Source organism: Dermacentor andersoni, chromosome 1 (genome assembly GCF_023375885.2).
Source record: "Dermacentor andersoni chromosome 1, qqDerAnde1_hic_scaffold, whole genome shotgun sequence".
Lineage (NCBI taxonomy): Eukaryota > Metazoa > Arthropoda > Arachnida > Ixodida > Ixodidae > Dermacentor > Dermacentor andersoni.
Window position 1 is genome coordinate 349,338,829 of NC_092814.1, and position 18,031 is coordinate 349,356,859.

General features: G+C 45.2%; 1 protein-coding gene across 2 annotated transcripts in view; it reads left to right on the plus strand.

The window, feature by feature from the left end:
- The first annotated feature begins 312 nt into the window (after positions 1 to 312).
- LOC126516480 (monocarboxylate transporter 12-like) overlaps positions 313 to 18,031 on the plus strand; it is a 39,035-nt gene continuing 21,316 nt past the window's right edge. For both annotated transcript variants that reach the window (XM_055064035.2, XM_050166608.3), the window contains exons 1-3: positions 313 to 454; positions 5,279 to 5,621; positions 10,918 to 11,453. In XM_055064035.2, coding sequence (XP_054920010.1) covers positions 346 to 454; positions 5,279 to 5,621; positions 10,918 to 11,453 — 988 coding nt within the window. In that variant the 5' untranslated portion in view covers positions 313 to 345. The remainder of the gene's footprint in view (positions 455 to 5,278; positions 5,622 to 10,917; positions 11,454 to 18,031) is intronic.

Consider the following 18,031-nt stretch of genomic DNA (forward strand, 5'->3'; position numbering starts at 1 on the left):
GTGTAGGGCGTTTAAATTTACTTATTATCAATAATAGGCATCATCTAGTATCATCGGGCTCTCTTAGGACAGCCTTTATTGGGCTTTAGAAAACTATTGTGTAGTTGTTCTGTTCTTTAGAAATGCTCCTGAGAATGCGGCATCCCTCTCTCTCTCTCTCTCTCTCTCTCTCTCTCTCTCTCTCTCTCTCACACACACACACGCACACACACACACACACACACACACACACACACACTTGGGGCATTCCTGTACATCAAGTAATTGCCTGTGCGATGATGATGCTCAACCCGTGTGCAACCACTTGCAGCGCTCTTCGTGTATGCGCTGCAACGCCGCATCAAGATGCACACCATCGTCTTGCTGAGCACCCTCGTCTCCTTTGTGGGCATCGTGGCTTCCGCATACTCCCCCGACATCGCGTGGATGACGGTCACCTTCGGCGCGGCGTACGGTGAGAGTTGACCCTACCTGTTTTCGCTCGGGTGAGCGTGTCGGTATAGAGGTATAGTGCACTGGAAAGGGTTACTGTATTCAGGGAGGGCCCATGGCTGAGGCTCCTTTTTATAGACGTCACTAGGTGGCCCCACTTCAGCAGGGGCTGTGCGGAAGCTGCCGTGTTTCTCCCGACATGCTCTGCGTTACGCCGGTCGGGCTTGCGAATGTTTGCAGCTTTATATTTATTCAAGGCCCTGGCATGCTCCGAGGTGGAGTATTGCGTGAGGCGGTCTAAGAAAGGCTAAACGTATGGAAATGGAGAGCGAGCCAACTCGTTACATAAAATTGAGCAGTATGAGATAAAGTGTTATACAATAGTCAGCCGTGTAAGTCGCATTTGCTGCTTACACATTGTTAGGCTGCAGAAAATCAACAACTGTGGAAATGCACATACAATTCTTCCAATTGCGTGTCACACATAAAAAGAAAATTATAAATGAAAGCCTATTCCTTCGTATGCAGATTTCGCTCAGACAATAATACATGGAGATTCTGTAAAGAGACTGGCTACTTGATTTCTATAAGTCTCAGGGTCAACACTCTATTGGAGATAGCAAATGTAATCAATAATGAAATGTTTGTTTGCCTAATTACTCAAGTATTTAGGTAATACGAGTAATGCAAACCAACATCACACTTAGTTTTACTTAGTTAATTGTTATATTACTCAATTCACTAATTCATTTGAAATTATTTCAGTAATATAATGAATGAGTCAATGAATTTTTATTACACTTTGCACTTACATGAGTTTTTTCAAAGTTGTATGGTTAAGAGTATTTCTGTGCTTTATATTGCATTCATATCTTTATATAGCGGCAACAACCCCTGTGTATAATTCAAACTGGAACACCTCAGGGAAAACCAAGTCCAAGTCTTTAAACGAATGCGTCGTTTGAACTACATAACCTACACACAAAGAATCACTAACCACACAAAGTTGGACACGCACGCCAGCGGCGCACTACCAGCACAACTGACAACGGCGAGAATGAGCGGCGGTCCAACCTTATGCGACGGATGTTGGCGGCGGCGCTGCTGTCGCGTGGGCTGGCATCCAAGCGCCGGACCTTTCCACACTTTCCGCCTGACGGCAATGTATGGCGCGTGCCGTCCCTGAACACCCTTCGAGTGCACTGTAATATAGGTACCGCTTGGCTTCAGTAAGCATTATGCCAATGTACGGCGGTGATCACAACTTCTATTTTATCAAATATAACAAATCTATTATAGTACTGTTGTGAGTGGCACCTTAGTTCAATTAGGACTTATGAATGTTATCCACATCCTGCTCCGGGTCCCTAAACTATATAATCCAAAAAAAAGCTTCCACGTTTTGAAGCTTATCTTGTCGTGAAACCATAATCGTCACCTACATTGACTGCCCTTCATTTCTTTAACGCCCTGCGCGCCCATGCAGTACTTTCAGTTCACCAATGGCATGGGAGTTATCAGCGTGACATAGCATTCTGGACAGGAAAGTAGCGAGAGCAGAGTTCTCAAGCGGGAAACGCATGAAAGACAGATTACGATTATTATTGCTCAGGTACGTACAAGATACACTCCAAAGGGTGTAAGCTAGTTACAGATTGTACACTCTTAGGCAAAGTTACACCCTTTGGCTTGCCCCTTCTGCCACACAACAATAATCGTTATCTGCCTTGATGCGTTTCCTTTCTTTAATGCTGCGAGCCCGGTACTTTCCAGTAACGAACGGCACGCGCGTTATCAGCATAGAACAGTTTACACCCTTTGGAGTGCCCCTTCTGATAACGCGCGTGCCGTTCGTTACTGGAAAGTTCCGGGCTCGCAGCGTTAAAGAAAGGAAACGCATCAAGGCAGATAACGATTATTGTTGTGTGGCAGAAGGGGCAAGCCAAAGGGTGTAACTTTGCCTAAGAGTGTATGGCGAGCTACACTCTTCAAAATGTTTGCACCCTTTGGAGTTTATCCCGTCCCGCAACGATAATCGTCATCTGCCTTGCTTGCGTTTCGTTTCTTGAAAACTCGGCGCTCGCTGCTTTCCTGTAGAGAATGTTATGTCCCATTGATAACGCGCATGTCGTTCATGGCTTGGAAGTACCGAGCTCGCAGCGTTAAAAAAAGAAAAGGTGCGCAAGACAGATGATGATTATCGTTGTGGGACAAGATAAGCCTCAAAGGGTGCAAAGTTTTTGAACAGTGTAAACTAAGAGGTTAATAATGAAAGGACCGAGCAACACACTTCTAGGCAAAGTTACACCCTTTGGGGTGTATCTCTTTCACACAACAATAATCGGGATCTGCCTTGCTTGCGCTTCCTTTCTTGAAAACGCCGCGCCCGCTACTTTCCTGTCAGGAATGTATGCCATGCTGATAACGCGCATGCCGCTATTTACTGGGAAGTACCGGGCTCACCGCGTTAACGAAAGGAAATGTGGACAAGACAAATGACGATAATCTTTATGTGGCAAAAGAGTGTAATTTTGCTTAATAGTGCACTTTTAAGCAAAATTACACCCTTTGGGTCGTATCTTGCCCCGCAACAATAATCGTCATCTGTGTTGTCCGCAGTTCCTTCCTTTAACGCTGCGAGCCCGGTACTTCCAACTCACGAACGGCATGCGCGCTATCAGCATGACAGAGCATTCTCGATAGGAAAGTAGCGAGCGCCGCGTTTTCAAGAAAGGAAACTCAAGCAAGACATGACGATTATTGTTGTGTGGCAAGATACGACCCAAAGGGTGTAAATTTGTTTAAGAGTGCCGTGCAACGAACGAAGGCAGAAACGAGATAGGCGCAAGCTACAGACTTTGAAGATCGCAGTGTAGCTTAGAAATCAAACGTGAGTATATTATAAAGGTAAGCAGGTAGCGCGTGGAATTGCGTGGACCACGTACTGCATGGACGAGAGAAGCTCTAGCCCATTGGAACAACAGAAAGTGGGACAAGGGACGTGAAACAGAGGCCAGCTAAGCAGATTCAAATGGGATTAGGAAAGTGCACAAAGGGAGTTGGGCTCATGCAGGGCAGTGGTAATTGGATACCTCAGGAAAATTCTCTGGCCCTTCAGCCGACATAATACTACCAATAGTACTAATGTTGCCAGTACAAGTCCATGAGGCTGATACTTGGAAGATAAAAGAGAAGCCTGAGAGAAGGCTAACAATGGCGCAGCGACCAATGGAAGGGAAAAAATGACAGGCGTAACATTAAAAGACAGGAAGATAGCGGTCAGGATTGGAGAGCTAACCGGGGTAGCCTATATCTTCTAGCTGAAGTTAAGTGCAATGAATGTAGTTGTGCAAGGTCATGTAATGCGTAGAGCAGAAAACCGTTGGTCAGTTGGAATCACAGAATGGGTGTCTAGGTAAAGGAAGCGCAGTCGTGGAGGGCAGAGAACAAGGTGGTGTGATGAAATTAGAATTTTTTTAGGCATGAAATGGAACAAGCTGGCGCAAGACGGGTAACTGGAGACCGATGGGAAAGGCCTTTGACCTGCAGCGGACATGAGATAGGTTGCTGCTGGTACGACCTAATAAGGAAATTAGTAATGAACAGTTTCATTATCAGTGCCATCCCTTCTCCTCTCAATGCTCGGATACGGCTTCTGCAATAGTGTTTATATAAATGACGCCAATGCCTGTTCGTTTAGAACCAAAATTTATTCACTAATTATTATTTTAGTTGTACTTTTCAAATAAATTAAACATCTGAATAATACTTAGTTGTTGCAAATATAATTTTAACGCATTCCAGAGAAGTTCTCCCAGAGTGAACGCCGTATTAGTTGCTTTATCCATGTTCTTGTTTTGATTAATTTCGCCGTATACGGCTGCTCATTGTCCCGTCATGCATGCTATTGCTACTTCCGTTCTGTTTGCTGCTGCTTTAAAATATTTACAGCTCAGCATTTTTCTCATTTACTAGTGGATCATGTCGCATCGTTATTTCCTTGAGTTCGGGATCTCCTCAGCATAAGTGAATGACCTTAAGGAACAAATGTGTTTCAGTGGTAGTGCGAGCTAAATGGACGTTCAACAGTAATTTGGCGATTCCAATAAACATTTTAAAAATTTGTAGCACTATCCTCGTTCTTTGTCATCTACATCACAGTTTAACTTAATCGACGTATGTTATTTTGTTTCGCATGAGCTCTACCCGATAATTTGTTCTTCGCAGGAGGTATGACTTTTCAAATACGAGCAGAAATTATTAAAAAACACATACAATGCGAGCGTTTCTTTTGGCAGCCTTGTATATGCTTGTCTTTCTTGAGATCCATTACCTTTTCGAAAGAACTGTTCGCTTAGGGCTTCTACAATATGATCAGGCTGTGCGCTAACTGCTTTTAACGGCGCATTACAGGGCAGAGGTCACGAGTCTGACGCGGCGCGTAGCCGCGAGCTTTCGCCTTCTGTTGTTCATTTCTTGACCGAGGTAGTTGGAGAAGTATGGGAGAGGCCTTTGTCCTGCAGTGGGCATAACCAGGCTGCTGCTGCTGCTGCTGCTGCTGCTGCTGATGATGATGATGATGATGATGATGATGATTTCTGTTTTTGCTTGTTAACACGCTGGAGCTCTGCCTGGTGGGGTCCTTGTTTTCTATTAGTTTCTGCTGTCACGTAAGTACTGACGTGAAAAACAGAGACAATGGAAGCTTAATTCCCTGGTCGCTAACTTTATTGATTGATTGATTATTTCACTGATTGATAATCGGTCACTTTATCGATCGGGTGGTTGATACCACCATACATATCTCGGTCATAATTTGGCTTTCTTTTTCTTTTCTTTTTTGCAGGATTAGGAATGGGGACATTCATAATATCAGCCGGCGTATATGTCCTATATTATTTCCAAAAATACCAAGCCATGGCAACATCCATCGTGTACATAGCGTGGGCATTGGCTGAACTCACCGGCCAGTTCGTGCTCGCTCACCTGACCGATGTGTACGGCCTCGAGGGGGCGCTGCTCCTCATCGGAGGACTCGTGATGCAGGCGACGCCCATCGTCCTGTTGGCGAGAAATCCGGGGGCGATCACGCTGCCGCCGTTGCGAGGAAAGTCTTACTCTTTCGAAAACGGCGACACCAAGCCTGGCTGTGTGTCTAACAAAAGCGACACGGTTTCGACTGAACAAAGGTGGGTGGGTGGGTGGGTGGGTGGATGGGTGGGTGGGTGGATGGATGGATGGATGGATGGATGGATGGATGGATGGATGGATGGATGGATGGATGGATGGATGGATGGATGGATGCATGCATGCATGCTATGAGCGTCCCCTTTGGGACGAGATGGTGGGTTGCGCCACCAAGCTCTTGTTATTATATTGCCTAATGTTCGACCTACGTTAAAAAATAAAAAAGGAAAGGAAAAAAACCCTACGATGAATTCCCATCACCAAACTTTCTGAATCCCTATTGTGAACTTTGTATTTGCACGCCTCCTTTGTTTGCCGTTTCCCTACTTTTCTTTCGGCAATCTTCGAATCGCCGCTTACTAATCTCGCCTACTGTGGACATGTTTACTTTCCCCCTGCTCTCGCTGAACCCAAGGGCTTCAAAGAGTCCAGTCGTGCCTAAATCAACCGCCGGGCAGACGTCTTCACATTCTAATAAAACATGCTCCATCGTTTCCCTAGCTTTAGCGCAGCAAGCACATGCTTTTTCTTCCTTCTTATATCTCGCTTCATAGGTGCGCGTTCTAAGGCATCCTGATCTCGCTTCGAAAAGTAATGAGTTTCCTATTGAGTTATCATAAATTACTTGGCATTACCGAGTAGCATTACTTAGCAGCGCCACTCGGCGTTAGGTTAGTTTGCTGTGCGATCCCTCCAAGCGCACGCAAGGTCAAGCGTGCACTGGAGCCAGTCTTTCCTACTACTTTTTACATGTGCATGGTTGTTTGGGCTGGGAATGTACAGGAGCATTATTTGCATTTGTTATGAGCCATAGAGAAATGTATTCGCAAGTTCCTGAAAAAAAGAAAGAAAAAGAAAGAGGCTGACGGCGCACCTAACTGGCGCCTGCGTAACGGAGTTGTGTGTGATGAAGTCGGAGAGAAAGTGTACCACTGCAGTGACAAGTATAGCGACCGCAGTTCAAATATGGAGCAGAAAATGAGAAAATATCAGGACCCGTTGACCACTCAATATCTGTGAGCATTGAAAAGTTTGCTCTAAAACACGGATCAACTGCGCCCACAGCGGCAAGCTAATGTCCGCCAGTTTCAATGCTGAAGTAAGAAGCCCCGTTAAAATTTTCCGGGCCTAAATTTAAAAAAAAGCTTTCCGTTCGTAAGGGCTGTTTGCGATTGCCCGGCCACGTTCGCGTAATATGTTTTGCCGCAACGAGTGACTGGCATCCGGTCTTACGAAAAGTGAAATGTATCGTAAGAACGTTTTGGGGAGTACTAGAACAGTTCGGTACAAGGCGTTTTTCAGGCAGGCAGATCATGCCGCATCAGTCCCAAGCGTGACGCAATGCGAATTTAGCCCAGGGCTTATTTCGAAACCTATTGTATGAGCAAACGGGCTCTAGGAGCCGTAAGCGCTCGTCGAATCCGTGGAGCCTTAATGTCTGTCGTGTTCTAACATCCTGAACCATGCACCGAATGCACAACCTTCCCTGTCGTAAAATTTAATTTGTCTTTGATCGGCCCGCTTCACGATTGTTACGTTCGGTATCCGGATTGACCGCCGCCTTACGTAATATATTTGGTATTTTGATTTGTCTGCGCGTTTATTATAAACCACTCCATTCTACGAACTGCTTTTGGTAAATAGACGAGGACTACCACAACAACGAACACGACGACGACGATGATGGTGATGATAGTGATGATGATGATTTTAAGGGCGTGCTGTTTGAAACGGGCGGTGACAATGGTCACCGAGCTTGAGGTATTCAGGTTTTACTGCATCTCCTGCAGTCTAGCGGCTTTGCTATCTCTACTTTATGTTCATTGTCTTCACTGAAACGTCTATCTCTATATATGTTTCCAGTTACCTTATTCAAAACTGCTGCCGTCTGTCGGCAGCGTGGCCCAACTAGATGACGGAGTCAATATTGAAGGATTAAGTGCGCTCGCCGTGATGCAACGTTTAAACGACCAGCACAGGTTCCTGTCGGACAGGATATTTTCTTCGTTTTTGTTGTTGTTGTTGTTGTTTTCACTTCTTGAGTAAGGAAAAAAAGTAAGGAGCATGTAAGCCACTGTCCGCAATTGCACAGAAGCGACCTCAGTAAGTTAGCTCTCTCTCTGATGAGCCGTTTTCCGTTTCCCCTGTGTCGACTAGCAAACCGCATAACCTGGAATTAGGAACTTAAAGTGGGGCTTCGTGAGTGCCGCACCTCACATCGACGCGGCGCCCCGTGAGCTTTAGTATTGCAAAGACGCAAGCAGTGACATAGTTCGCCAGATGCAACTAATAACTAATATGAGCCGAGTAAAGCGAGAAAATCATAAAACGCGTCCTGCAGGATCTAACCGAACAGGATCGGGCAAGACCGAACACTTTTCTCACTATAGCAAGTTTCTAACCACATTCTGCGGTTCCTTTGTGCCACCCCGTTCTGAAAATAGCAATTAAGGAACGACTTTCCGATCACTGATCATTTCAAGACGCGCTGATATAACAAGCTGAAAGCGGAGTCGGCGTTTGCACAACAATTAGACTATTCCAGTGGGCAACGCAGTTCATTCGCAAAACGTTTTCCCCTCCACAGGAACGCTTCAAAATGTCGGCGGTTTCCACACGCTTCCATTCGTCGCACGCAGTTTCGAGAGAGTTTTCGGCCGTGACAAAGAGCGCCGCACGAGGTATAGGCGTGTACAGACTATTTCTACCAGGCATTTTAGAACAATATCCTGTGCGATAAGTTGTTTGGGAGTATAAAGCACTTTCCCGTATGAACTGCGCCTGTTTTCAGCTCGCAGCCGTCAGTGGCGCTGATTATCGACGTCGTGCAAGGACGTCCATAATCCGTTACAGGAATACGTATTTTTACAAGGTTAATATACACGTTTTGAGCAGGATAAAGAAGAATATCAAGGAGATGTGTACAAATTGCTAGAACCAAAGCATGTATAGCATGCCTAATTAACACGAGGAGGCTAGGTGACTATTTGTCACCGAACCGTTTCAAAAGAATGCCAATAAATTTTAATCATCATAATAATAATTACTCACTATGGCACCCTACTCTGTGTTACTTCTAGTGCGTAGCTTTCTAGCCAGTGTGAAGCCTGGAACTAAGTAGGCTAGAAATGGAGCCTTTATCTGACGTAGTGAAGCAATTGCATGACTTCGACAGTCGCATTCTAAATCAGTGTGTGTCGTGTGGGTATAACAAACCCTGAGCCAAGATTCACAAAAGTTTCGGTTCGTGAGTGCCATTTGCCATTGGTCGTCACCCTTCGTTAATGATATGTCCAGCATCAGTACTGGCATGAATTTTTTTCTTGTGGAAACTTCAAGCGTAAGAGATTTTTGCGAATGCGGGCCCTGAATTATGCGCAACTCTGATGCAACTCTTCCCATGCCAACACTCCCCTCCTCGTAGCTCAGAGACATGACTTTGCAGAGCAATTGTAAGAGTGAATTACAAATGTGTCTTTCCAAACACTCCTGAACAGTTCAAGTGTCACGGACGAAGAAATACTTATTTTGGGGCCTTGAGCTGTCTGATGAGAATAAAATGAGCCATCACCGAGCTATGTCAACATTTTCGTATTTGCTGCACAATTCAGAAAGAAAGGTAATAGTGCAGGTGCCTATATTTTACGTTTGCTCGAGCGCTCTTTCTTAAGTGTTTTTTTTTTTAATTCGATGGTGGACTTCTGTTAATTCTGCTTTACGATGTTAGCATACTGTGCTCCCAGGTTTTCGTCGCCCTTGTTTGGTTGCGCCACGACCCTGGAATAAAATAAAAAATAGTCATTTGACTCAAACCAAGGTTCTGCTGCAGAAGAACAATTTTCCGATTGTTTTTGTTCAGAGGCAAATTTCTCGGAAAAATATGATGTCAGATAAGTCCACAAACTTAGTAGACATTGTTCAGGCTTGTAAATATCTATTTTTCTCGTTTCCGCTAACATCCTACCCCATTAACTGAGACTCAGAGCCACGTATTATATATAAGAGCATCCGTTAGAGATCATGCCGACCAATGAGTGGTTTACATATGTTACGTAAGAATGTTCGAAGCTGAACGTTTCCTCACGAGCCACAATGTAAACGAGTGACGAGCGATATTACATATTTTCTGTAAGCTACCAGCAACTTTAGAACACGGATGTGTTAAGCTCGGAATGTGGCACAAAGAAATCTAGCGCAAACGACACATTCACGTGTGATGACGTAGAAAATAAAAAAATGTAAAGACATCGCACAAAAGAAAACGAGAATGAGCCAAAAGCATGACAAGCTTTGCATTCGAAGTCATTGGCTATAAATTTACAAAGAGAAAGGATGAGCGAATGGCAGTAATCGTGATTTAATACATCGGCTGAGACTAGTTTACTTACGTATAGTTTGGCCTTAAGAAGCTATGGTAAGGATGGATATGGTGACATCTACACGTCTTCCGAAGCATTGCCACCGGCTTCGTACGCTGCTATTGTAAGCAGAGGCAGCGGAGGCCAGCTAATGCAAGCAATAGACACGTCGTCACCTCATCAAGCACTGGGGATTGCGGAAAGCCGCTGTGGATATATGTGACCCGAGCTTTCTGACTGGCAGCGTCTGCCTGAACGTGTCCTGGGAAAGACGTCCAGACAATGCGCACAGAGCACGCGAACATGTCGACCCTGCTGCATACACTTTGTCTGCGAAAGGCGGTACGCTGAAAACCTTGAGGAAGTCTTTACCGCTTAGGAGGACTCAATATATACAACAAAAAAATACGCGCTCGTATATCTAAACGTTTTTTTTTTTTTCCGCCTGACAGCTCCACGAGTCAAACTGAGCTTTCATCCAATGTCCAATGCAGGAGGAAGGCCTCTCCCGCAGATCTCAAATTACCCCAGTCTTGGGACCACTCGCTTCATCTTATGCTTTGAGCCTTATGAATAGAGCATTAATCAGCGCTAATCAAAAATAGCTTAAGATAGGTAACACATGAAAAATGCACAGGAGCGAAGCCGTAGTGAAGGGATCCGGATAAGTTTGGCTACCTGTGGTTTTTAACGTATACATACAAAGTACATTAGACAAGCGTTTTTGCATTCCTTCCTCATCAGAATACGGCCGCAGTGGTCGGGAATCGAAACCGCGGCCTAGTACTCAGCATCAAAATGGCATAGCCACTTGTCCACCACAGCGGGTACTCGGCGCTTATTTCTATGTCGGCTAACGTAGCAGATATTGATCCCAACTGATGCGCATTGTGCTTCTGATGTAAATATTTTACTACGTGTGATGTGTCTTCCACAAAAGGTCGGAGCGACAACAAGGTGCACAACCCGAAGAGGTGCCAGCGTCCTTGGAGGAGCCGTGCACCGTGAGGCATGCCCTGGGAATCTTCCGCGAGCCCAGCTTCTACGTCCTCGCGCTAACTGTGGCCGCCGGAGACTACACGATTTCCGAGTTCAGCAAGACTATCGTGGACTACGGCATCGACAAGGGCATCGACCTCGCCAGGGCGAGGCAGCTGATCACCTATTCACCCGTGGGACAGCTTCTGGGTCGCTTCCTGGTGCCGGCGCTGGCCGAAGTCACTCCGATCGGCCGGCGTCCGCTGTACGCGCTCAGCTTCGTACTGGCGGCCGCTTGCATGGCGGCGGTGCCGCACGTGTTCAGCTTTCCGGCCATGGTCGCACTGACCGTGGTGGAGGGGATTGCGGTGGGCTACATCATTCTCATCAAGCTGGTGCTCGTGGCCGACTTCCTGGGCGTCGAGCGAACGGCGGCCGCGTGCGGTGTCATCGGAGTGGTCACCATTCCGGTGTCCCTGGTCAGCCCACGAATAACGGGTGAGTGGAATGTTTGTCACTAGAGTTCGCGAAACGTTATAGGGCTTGTCCGCAAACCTAATGCGGTTTGCAAAATGCTCAAACCTACGCGAAGCGAGGCTTTTGTGAAGCGGCGAACTAAATCCCTGTAAAACCATATGTCACGCGTACGAGTCTGTTTATTGTCATTTTAGGCATCGTGAAATCTCGCGAAACTATTATATTTAGCAAAACACCACTCACACGCCATGTCCAAATGCAAAGAGCAATTCAGCTGGATGCCCACTGTGGCAATTTGAATTCAATTCTAATTCCAATGTCCTTAGAAGTGGCGACCAAGCCTGCCCCGCTAAGGATTCCAATGAATGACCATAGTTACTGAGTCTGGCGGAGTAGCGAAGTATTCGTGCGGTTACCCCAAAATTAGAAAAGTAACCGAAACCCGCGTCCGACGCGAACTTCACGCGACTACGCTGAGTTCGCAAATAACTGCTCTAAAAGTACCAAAGGGTTTTCAGCTTTCGTTGAAACCAGCTACTTTCCGAATGTCTAGCCGTAGCGTTAACAGATGGAACATCATATTAAGAAATGCCTCATTAGACCTAACACGCGTCGTTGTCCATCCCTACAAATCACCTTGCAAAGCACTAGTTAACACAGAACGACAACTGCGCGCCGTGCACTCCGTGAGTCTTTAAGAAATCGCTTTACCTAATATCTATGACCTAATACCTAATAACTATGAGGTAAGAAAGAAAGCTGAAATTTACTCAAAAAAGGCCAACCCACCGTGGTTGCTTAGCAGATTTGGCGTTGCGCTGGTAAGCACAATATCGCGAGATCAAATACCGGCCGCGGCGGCCGCATTTCGATGGGGTTAAATGCAAAAGCGCCCTTGTACCATGCATTGGGTGCCCGTTAAAGAAAGCTAGGTGGTTGAAATTAATCCGGAGTCATTCACTGTGGCGTGCCTAGTAATCAGATCGTGGTTTTGTCACGTAAAACGCGAGACCTTTTATTTCTAAAAAAATGTAGAAAAGTTACTCCTTGGCAAGGTTGTCCTTGCATCGCCTCCGCAACGTAAAATTCGTGCTTTCGTTCACACAAAACCACCTTCTAACAACATCGGAATATTTCAGCCCACTAACATAGTCAATGTTTCTAATGCGACTTTATCTGACCTGTAACTGCTGTATTCACTCGCGGTTTAAATTTTTGCCCGGTGACTGGCAGCTATAGGCAGTTGCAGCTAGGGAAGGACTTAGACAACTTCGCGAAACTTGAGGCTACAAGAATTTTTGTCGCGAACGGCCAGTGTCCAGTGACATGCGATGCCATGGGCACTGAACTCCGCATGCACAACGTAACAAATTTCTTGATTTGCACATTTTGGTACTAAAACGGGATATCCTGGCAGGCTTAATAAAAAACGTACCTTATTTAACCAAAACCTCTCAATTCTTGAAAATAAAGCCGTATAAACAGTACAATTAAGCTTGCACAGACATCATCCAGTCAGCCGATAAAGGTGCTGCTTCAGTGACAATATCGATGATTATGTTGCTGAAGCCCACAGTCGACTGCATGACAAAATTTATTTATGAGCGCCTTGACAACGATCCCGCGTATTATTTTGAGGAAATACTTGCTGCCAGCACCAGGGAACTAGTCAAAGACAACAAAATTATTGAAAAAGCGATAGGCTCCCTAGTCCCTCTCAGCCCCGTTCGGGGACGATTTCCAAACCTACTGAAAATGCACAAACCAAACAATCCATGTCGCTCTGTTGCGTCTGGTATCACAGAATCACTTTCCAGCTTCGTTGCCAGCATCCAATACGATAACTGCACCTACTCTTTGTATAAATGTAATAGACGCTAACCACTTCTGATCTGACATCATTGACTTAGACGCGCCTCTTCGTTCATTGCTTGTAGCACGAGACGTGACCTCGCTTTATGCTAGAATTGACGGTATAATAATGACGGCATCCAAGTGGCATTGCAGGCTCGTGACCATACGGTTCCAGATAAAACGATGAACAGCACTGCACTAGCCATATTACTAGAATCAATCCTGACGCTAAGCAACTACGATTTTGATGACACACGCTTTATGTAAGGAAGTGTAACCTCAATGGCAACGAAAATAAGACCTAACTATGCTAATGTAGTTATGGACCAATTTAAACAGATTTTTTTTTTGGCACACGTTTATGAAAACCATGCTGCTGCCAGCCTTTCATTGACGACGTATTTTCAACCTGGCACCATGTAGGTACAGAACTAGGGCCTTTTATTGTAGACTTCAACAATGCTCACCCGGTTATCGCTTTCTCGAAATCATACTCAAGCACATCAACCAGTCTCCGTCACGTCACAGGTACATGGGTTACCTCCATCCTACAGTAAGGGTCCTTCATCTATGCCTCAATCTACTGACCCTAGCAGGCATGAAGATTTACACATATCACTTCGGAGTCCAACCTCTGAGCCTTTGTCTCACAAGAAATATCCCTATCTCTTTTCACTATCTGCTGGAAGTGCTTTTAGGCAGTAAGGCAGTGCTTTTAGGCGGTAAGAGCTGTTGCTCAATCCTTCGCTTAGTGCTGTTACGTCTCTGACGTACGGGGTGATCATTCTTATGTTTCCCGAAATTTTTAACAATCACCTGCTTCAGATGACATAATTCTAGTCTTGTGCTGCAGTATTCGGAGAGGCGGACACTATTTTCACGATAAATTAAGACATATATTCAACTAATTAAATATTAGCTAGTTCACCGCCCGTATTGCAATTTAGGAATTGTAGCCGGTAAGTTTGCAAGGCGTATTCACTTGGAATGAATTTCCAGAATCACACCAGCATGGAGATATGCGCCTTCAAACTCGCCGTAAAACTGCGCTGTTTTAAAGAAAACGCTGTTTTATGCATTGAAGCAAAAAAGTAACTCGAACGCCCATGAATGTCGTCCCGCTCTTAGGGAATTAATATCGCGAAACTAGTGTAATCCTGGAAATTAATTTCGAGGGGATACGTGTTGGAAGCTCGCCGGCTACAATTCGTTAATTGCAATATGTGCCATAAAGTAATTAATTAGGAAGTTGATTAGTGAAAATTTTGTTTAGTTAGTTCAATATGTGTTTAGACTTTTTGCACTAGTAATGTCCGCCGCTTCGAATAATACCGCTCAAGGACAAGAATTACGCTATCTGACACAGGGTATTTTTTTTTAATTCCGTAAATCTTTTAAATGATCACCCTGTATGTATATAGCGGGCGGTTTGTTTTTAGAAGGCCCGAAATTTTAAATATAGCAGAATTCTAACCCTTTACCTAAATTGCTCAATGAGGTGGCCATTACTTCTATGATAAATCAAAATGCCTAGTTAACTAATTAACATAATTACCGTAACTAACTTCTTATTTAATGATTTTATGGCACGTATTTCAATCAACGAATTATAGTCGGTAAATTCGCAAGGCGTATCCATTTGGAATTACTTCTCTGTACTGCACCAGTTTCGAGATATTAATTTTCGATGTGGTCCAGCGAAATGCTTAGGCGGTCCAATTACTTGCCTGCTTCAATGCATGAAACAGCGTTTTCATAAAAGAATTAACTGGAACGCCAATGCATTTCGTCGGACACTTTGAAAATCACTATCTCGAAACTGGTGCAGTCCTGAGAATTCGTTTCAAGTGAACTCAACGGCTATAAACCGTAGACTTAAATGTGTCGTAATGCAACAAATTAAGAAAGTCTATTAGCGTAAATATGTTGATTATTTCACGAAGTATTTTGATCTCTCGCAGAACTAATGGCCGCCCCATCCAGTAATTTAGATCGCGGGTTAGAATTGTGCTATCTGCCACAGGCAATTTTTAAAAATTTTGAACCTTATAAAAAATATACCCGGTATACGGCAAGACACTAACCTCGGGTTACAAAACATAGGCAGTCGCCGTATACTACGTACACAGCAGCTGCGGACGCTAAGCTAAAACTGTGTGATGTCTCTAATGTTTACCGCATAAATGGCCGAGTAGCCTGAGCACTGATCTGGCATCTATATTTGCAACTGCAACATGCGTTTTCAATACAATTGTGCACTTTACATCGCCATGACGAAATTGTGCAAGAGAAAGTAACAAGTGACAGTAACTGCGGGTGATCGGAATGTTAGACGGGACGGGTCGCATCACTGGCCAGTCCTGTATATGGCACCGAGTAACTTGCTTTTCCATTTCTCAAGTACTCGTAGCGTCGGTCCGAGGATGATGCATACTATATAGTAGTCACTGAAAAAAGAGAACTGTAGGGTCGAATTACGAATAATGATTTTTCGCGTGACAGTGAAAAAACAGCGCATACGCGACAGATGACACTCTCAAAGTCGCCACTTAAAGCCAGTGATTATCATCCAAGACGTGCTCTATCGGCCTTTAGTTGTCGACTGAATGCATGTTACTCTCTACAAGCTGTCATGGAGGTATTTTAATTAGTAAACAGTATGCATAGCTCGAATTGACGCCCGAAAGCACTTTTCATTCAGAAATCCTATGGGCTACATCCGAACTGCTGCGTACGACAGTTATAGAAATTTCGGAGTTTCCTCACTTCGTCTCAAAATCAGTGATAAGTGCGTAAGGCGTGGAAGCAAGATGGACCAATGGGGAATTACGCGCGAGCAGCTCGAGAAACGGCCAGATAAGGAAATAAAAGAAAAGAAAAAACGAATTTGCGCGCGGGGGGGGGCGGGAACACCACGAGTGCACGACACAACGAGTTATACGCAAATATTCCTGTTGAGAAAATTAATATTCACAGACACAGCAGATGCCGTTCTATAGCTCGAGGTGCACAGCGGCGAGCTGCGGATGCGTATCCTCACGACGACAAAAAGAGCAAGCGCACTGTACAGACAAGCTTTAAATTACAAGTCATTGAATGACTGTATGTTCCAGTGTAATCGATCGGTTAATGCGCTCCACCTCCAGTGCCAGCCAACGGCCGCGCCGTCGCCTTGTCACTTTCTCGCAGCCGCAAAGACAGTCATTGAGTGGAATGGACTCTTTGAAAACACATTTTTGAGAGCGCTGCCTTCCGCGCGCACTCGATACGCTACAATTATCACCAAACTTTATGGCGCCGCCTCCAGACCCGCACCTCTTCCCTGCCCTTATTTCCTTTCCCGCGTCCTCCCGGGAGCAAACACCCCCTCCTGCGCTCAACGCGCTCGCCCCCATGCTACCCTTACCCACATTCTCAATGAATGCCCGCGGCGGACCCTCTCCGGCGAGGCCAGGAGCTCCTGACCATCTGGGAGGAATGGGAAACTGAACTGCACTCGACGGACCCGGCCAGGCCACTGACCCACGTCATGGAACTCCATGAATTCACAAACGTGTAGTGCAGTGGGGTCGTTTGGGTACCCTGGGACCTACGTGCCCGGATCCCTTGGTCAAATAAAGTTGTTCTTCTCTCTCTCTCGCGGCCCGCCTTCACTTCACATTCTTTTTCGTGTTTCGCGCCGAAACATTGGAACTGTGAAAAAAAAATGACTTGGGGAAAATGTATACCAAGCTGGGAACTGTTGCATACAATGTTTCCGGATACGCTGCACAATTCGACATTCTACGTCATACAGTTAGGCGAGTATGGTTATAAATTTAGGCAATTAGGTTTTACTAATTTTCCAACAACAGTGATAGAACGATTCACAAGTGTGCGCGAGGCGACTGCTAAGAAAACCTCGTTAGTCCGATCGTCCTGTCACGTAGTTCTTCTTTTTTTTCCGAGAAAGTAGTGCCAGTGAGCGCCACCTCTGTTCTGCGTAGTAAAATTAATATAAATTATTGCATAAAACCTGAGCATACATATAATACCTGCTCATAGGTGTCTCCACCGCCTCTTAATGGGATAGCCCGATTTTTTCCCCTCTATTTTCATTGATTTAGCCATTCGATATGCACAACTGAGTGTGTGCGCCTACGCTTGCCTATCGTCTGTAAGGGTTATGTGCCACCGTAACGCGGGAAGTACGGAATCCCTAAATGCAACAAGAGGTCTGTCGTACTTAGCTGTGCGTGCTCCTGTCATCGATATTGTTCTCTCGACATCGACTTCGTCCTAGTCATGGCAATGCTGCGTATAGGCCTCCGACACGGTGCATCTGTCTGATTTGGCGCTTGCGTTTCAACATAGCTTGCGAGAGGTGTAGTTGGTAAACATAAATAATGCGCGTAATTTAATTGGTGACCTTTCTGGTGGATAAACACATACTGTGCATGAGATTATACGTTACATGGTATGAAAGTAAACGCAATTGATTACGCCGCTCTTATTGTATTGCGTTTAATTAACTGATTCGCAAAGATTCGCTTCAAACAGATTCCAACACGTGTACTTGGTGTGATTTTTTTTTTACCGTATATGGTCCTTCCCACGCCGTGCTGCACCTTCGAGCACCACGAAAAATAGCATCAGGTTAAACTGGAGCGAAAACAACTCAGTATCAACCGGAACACCAGGCTGTGTTTTTCACGTTCGCCGGAGCTCGTGACGTCGGTTTCATTAAGACATCATGTGACAAGGAT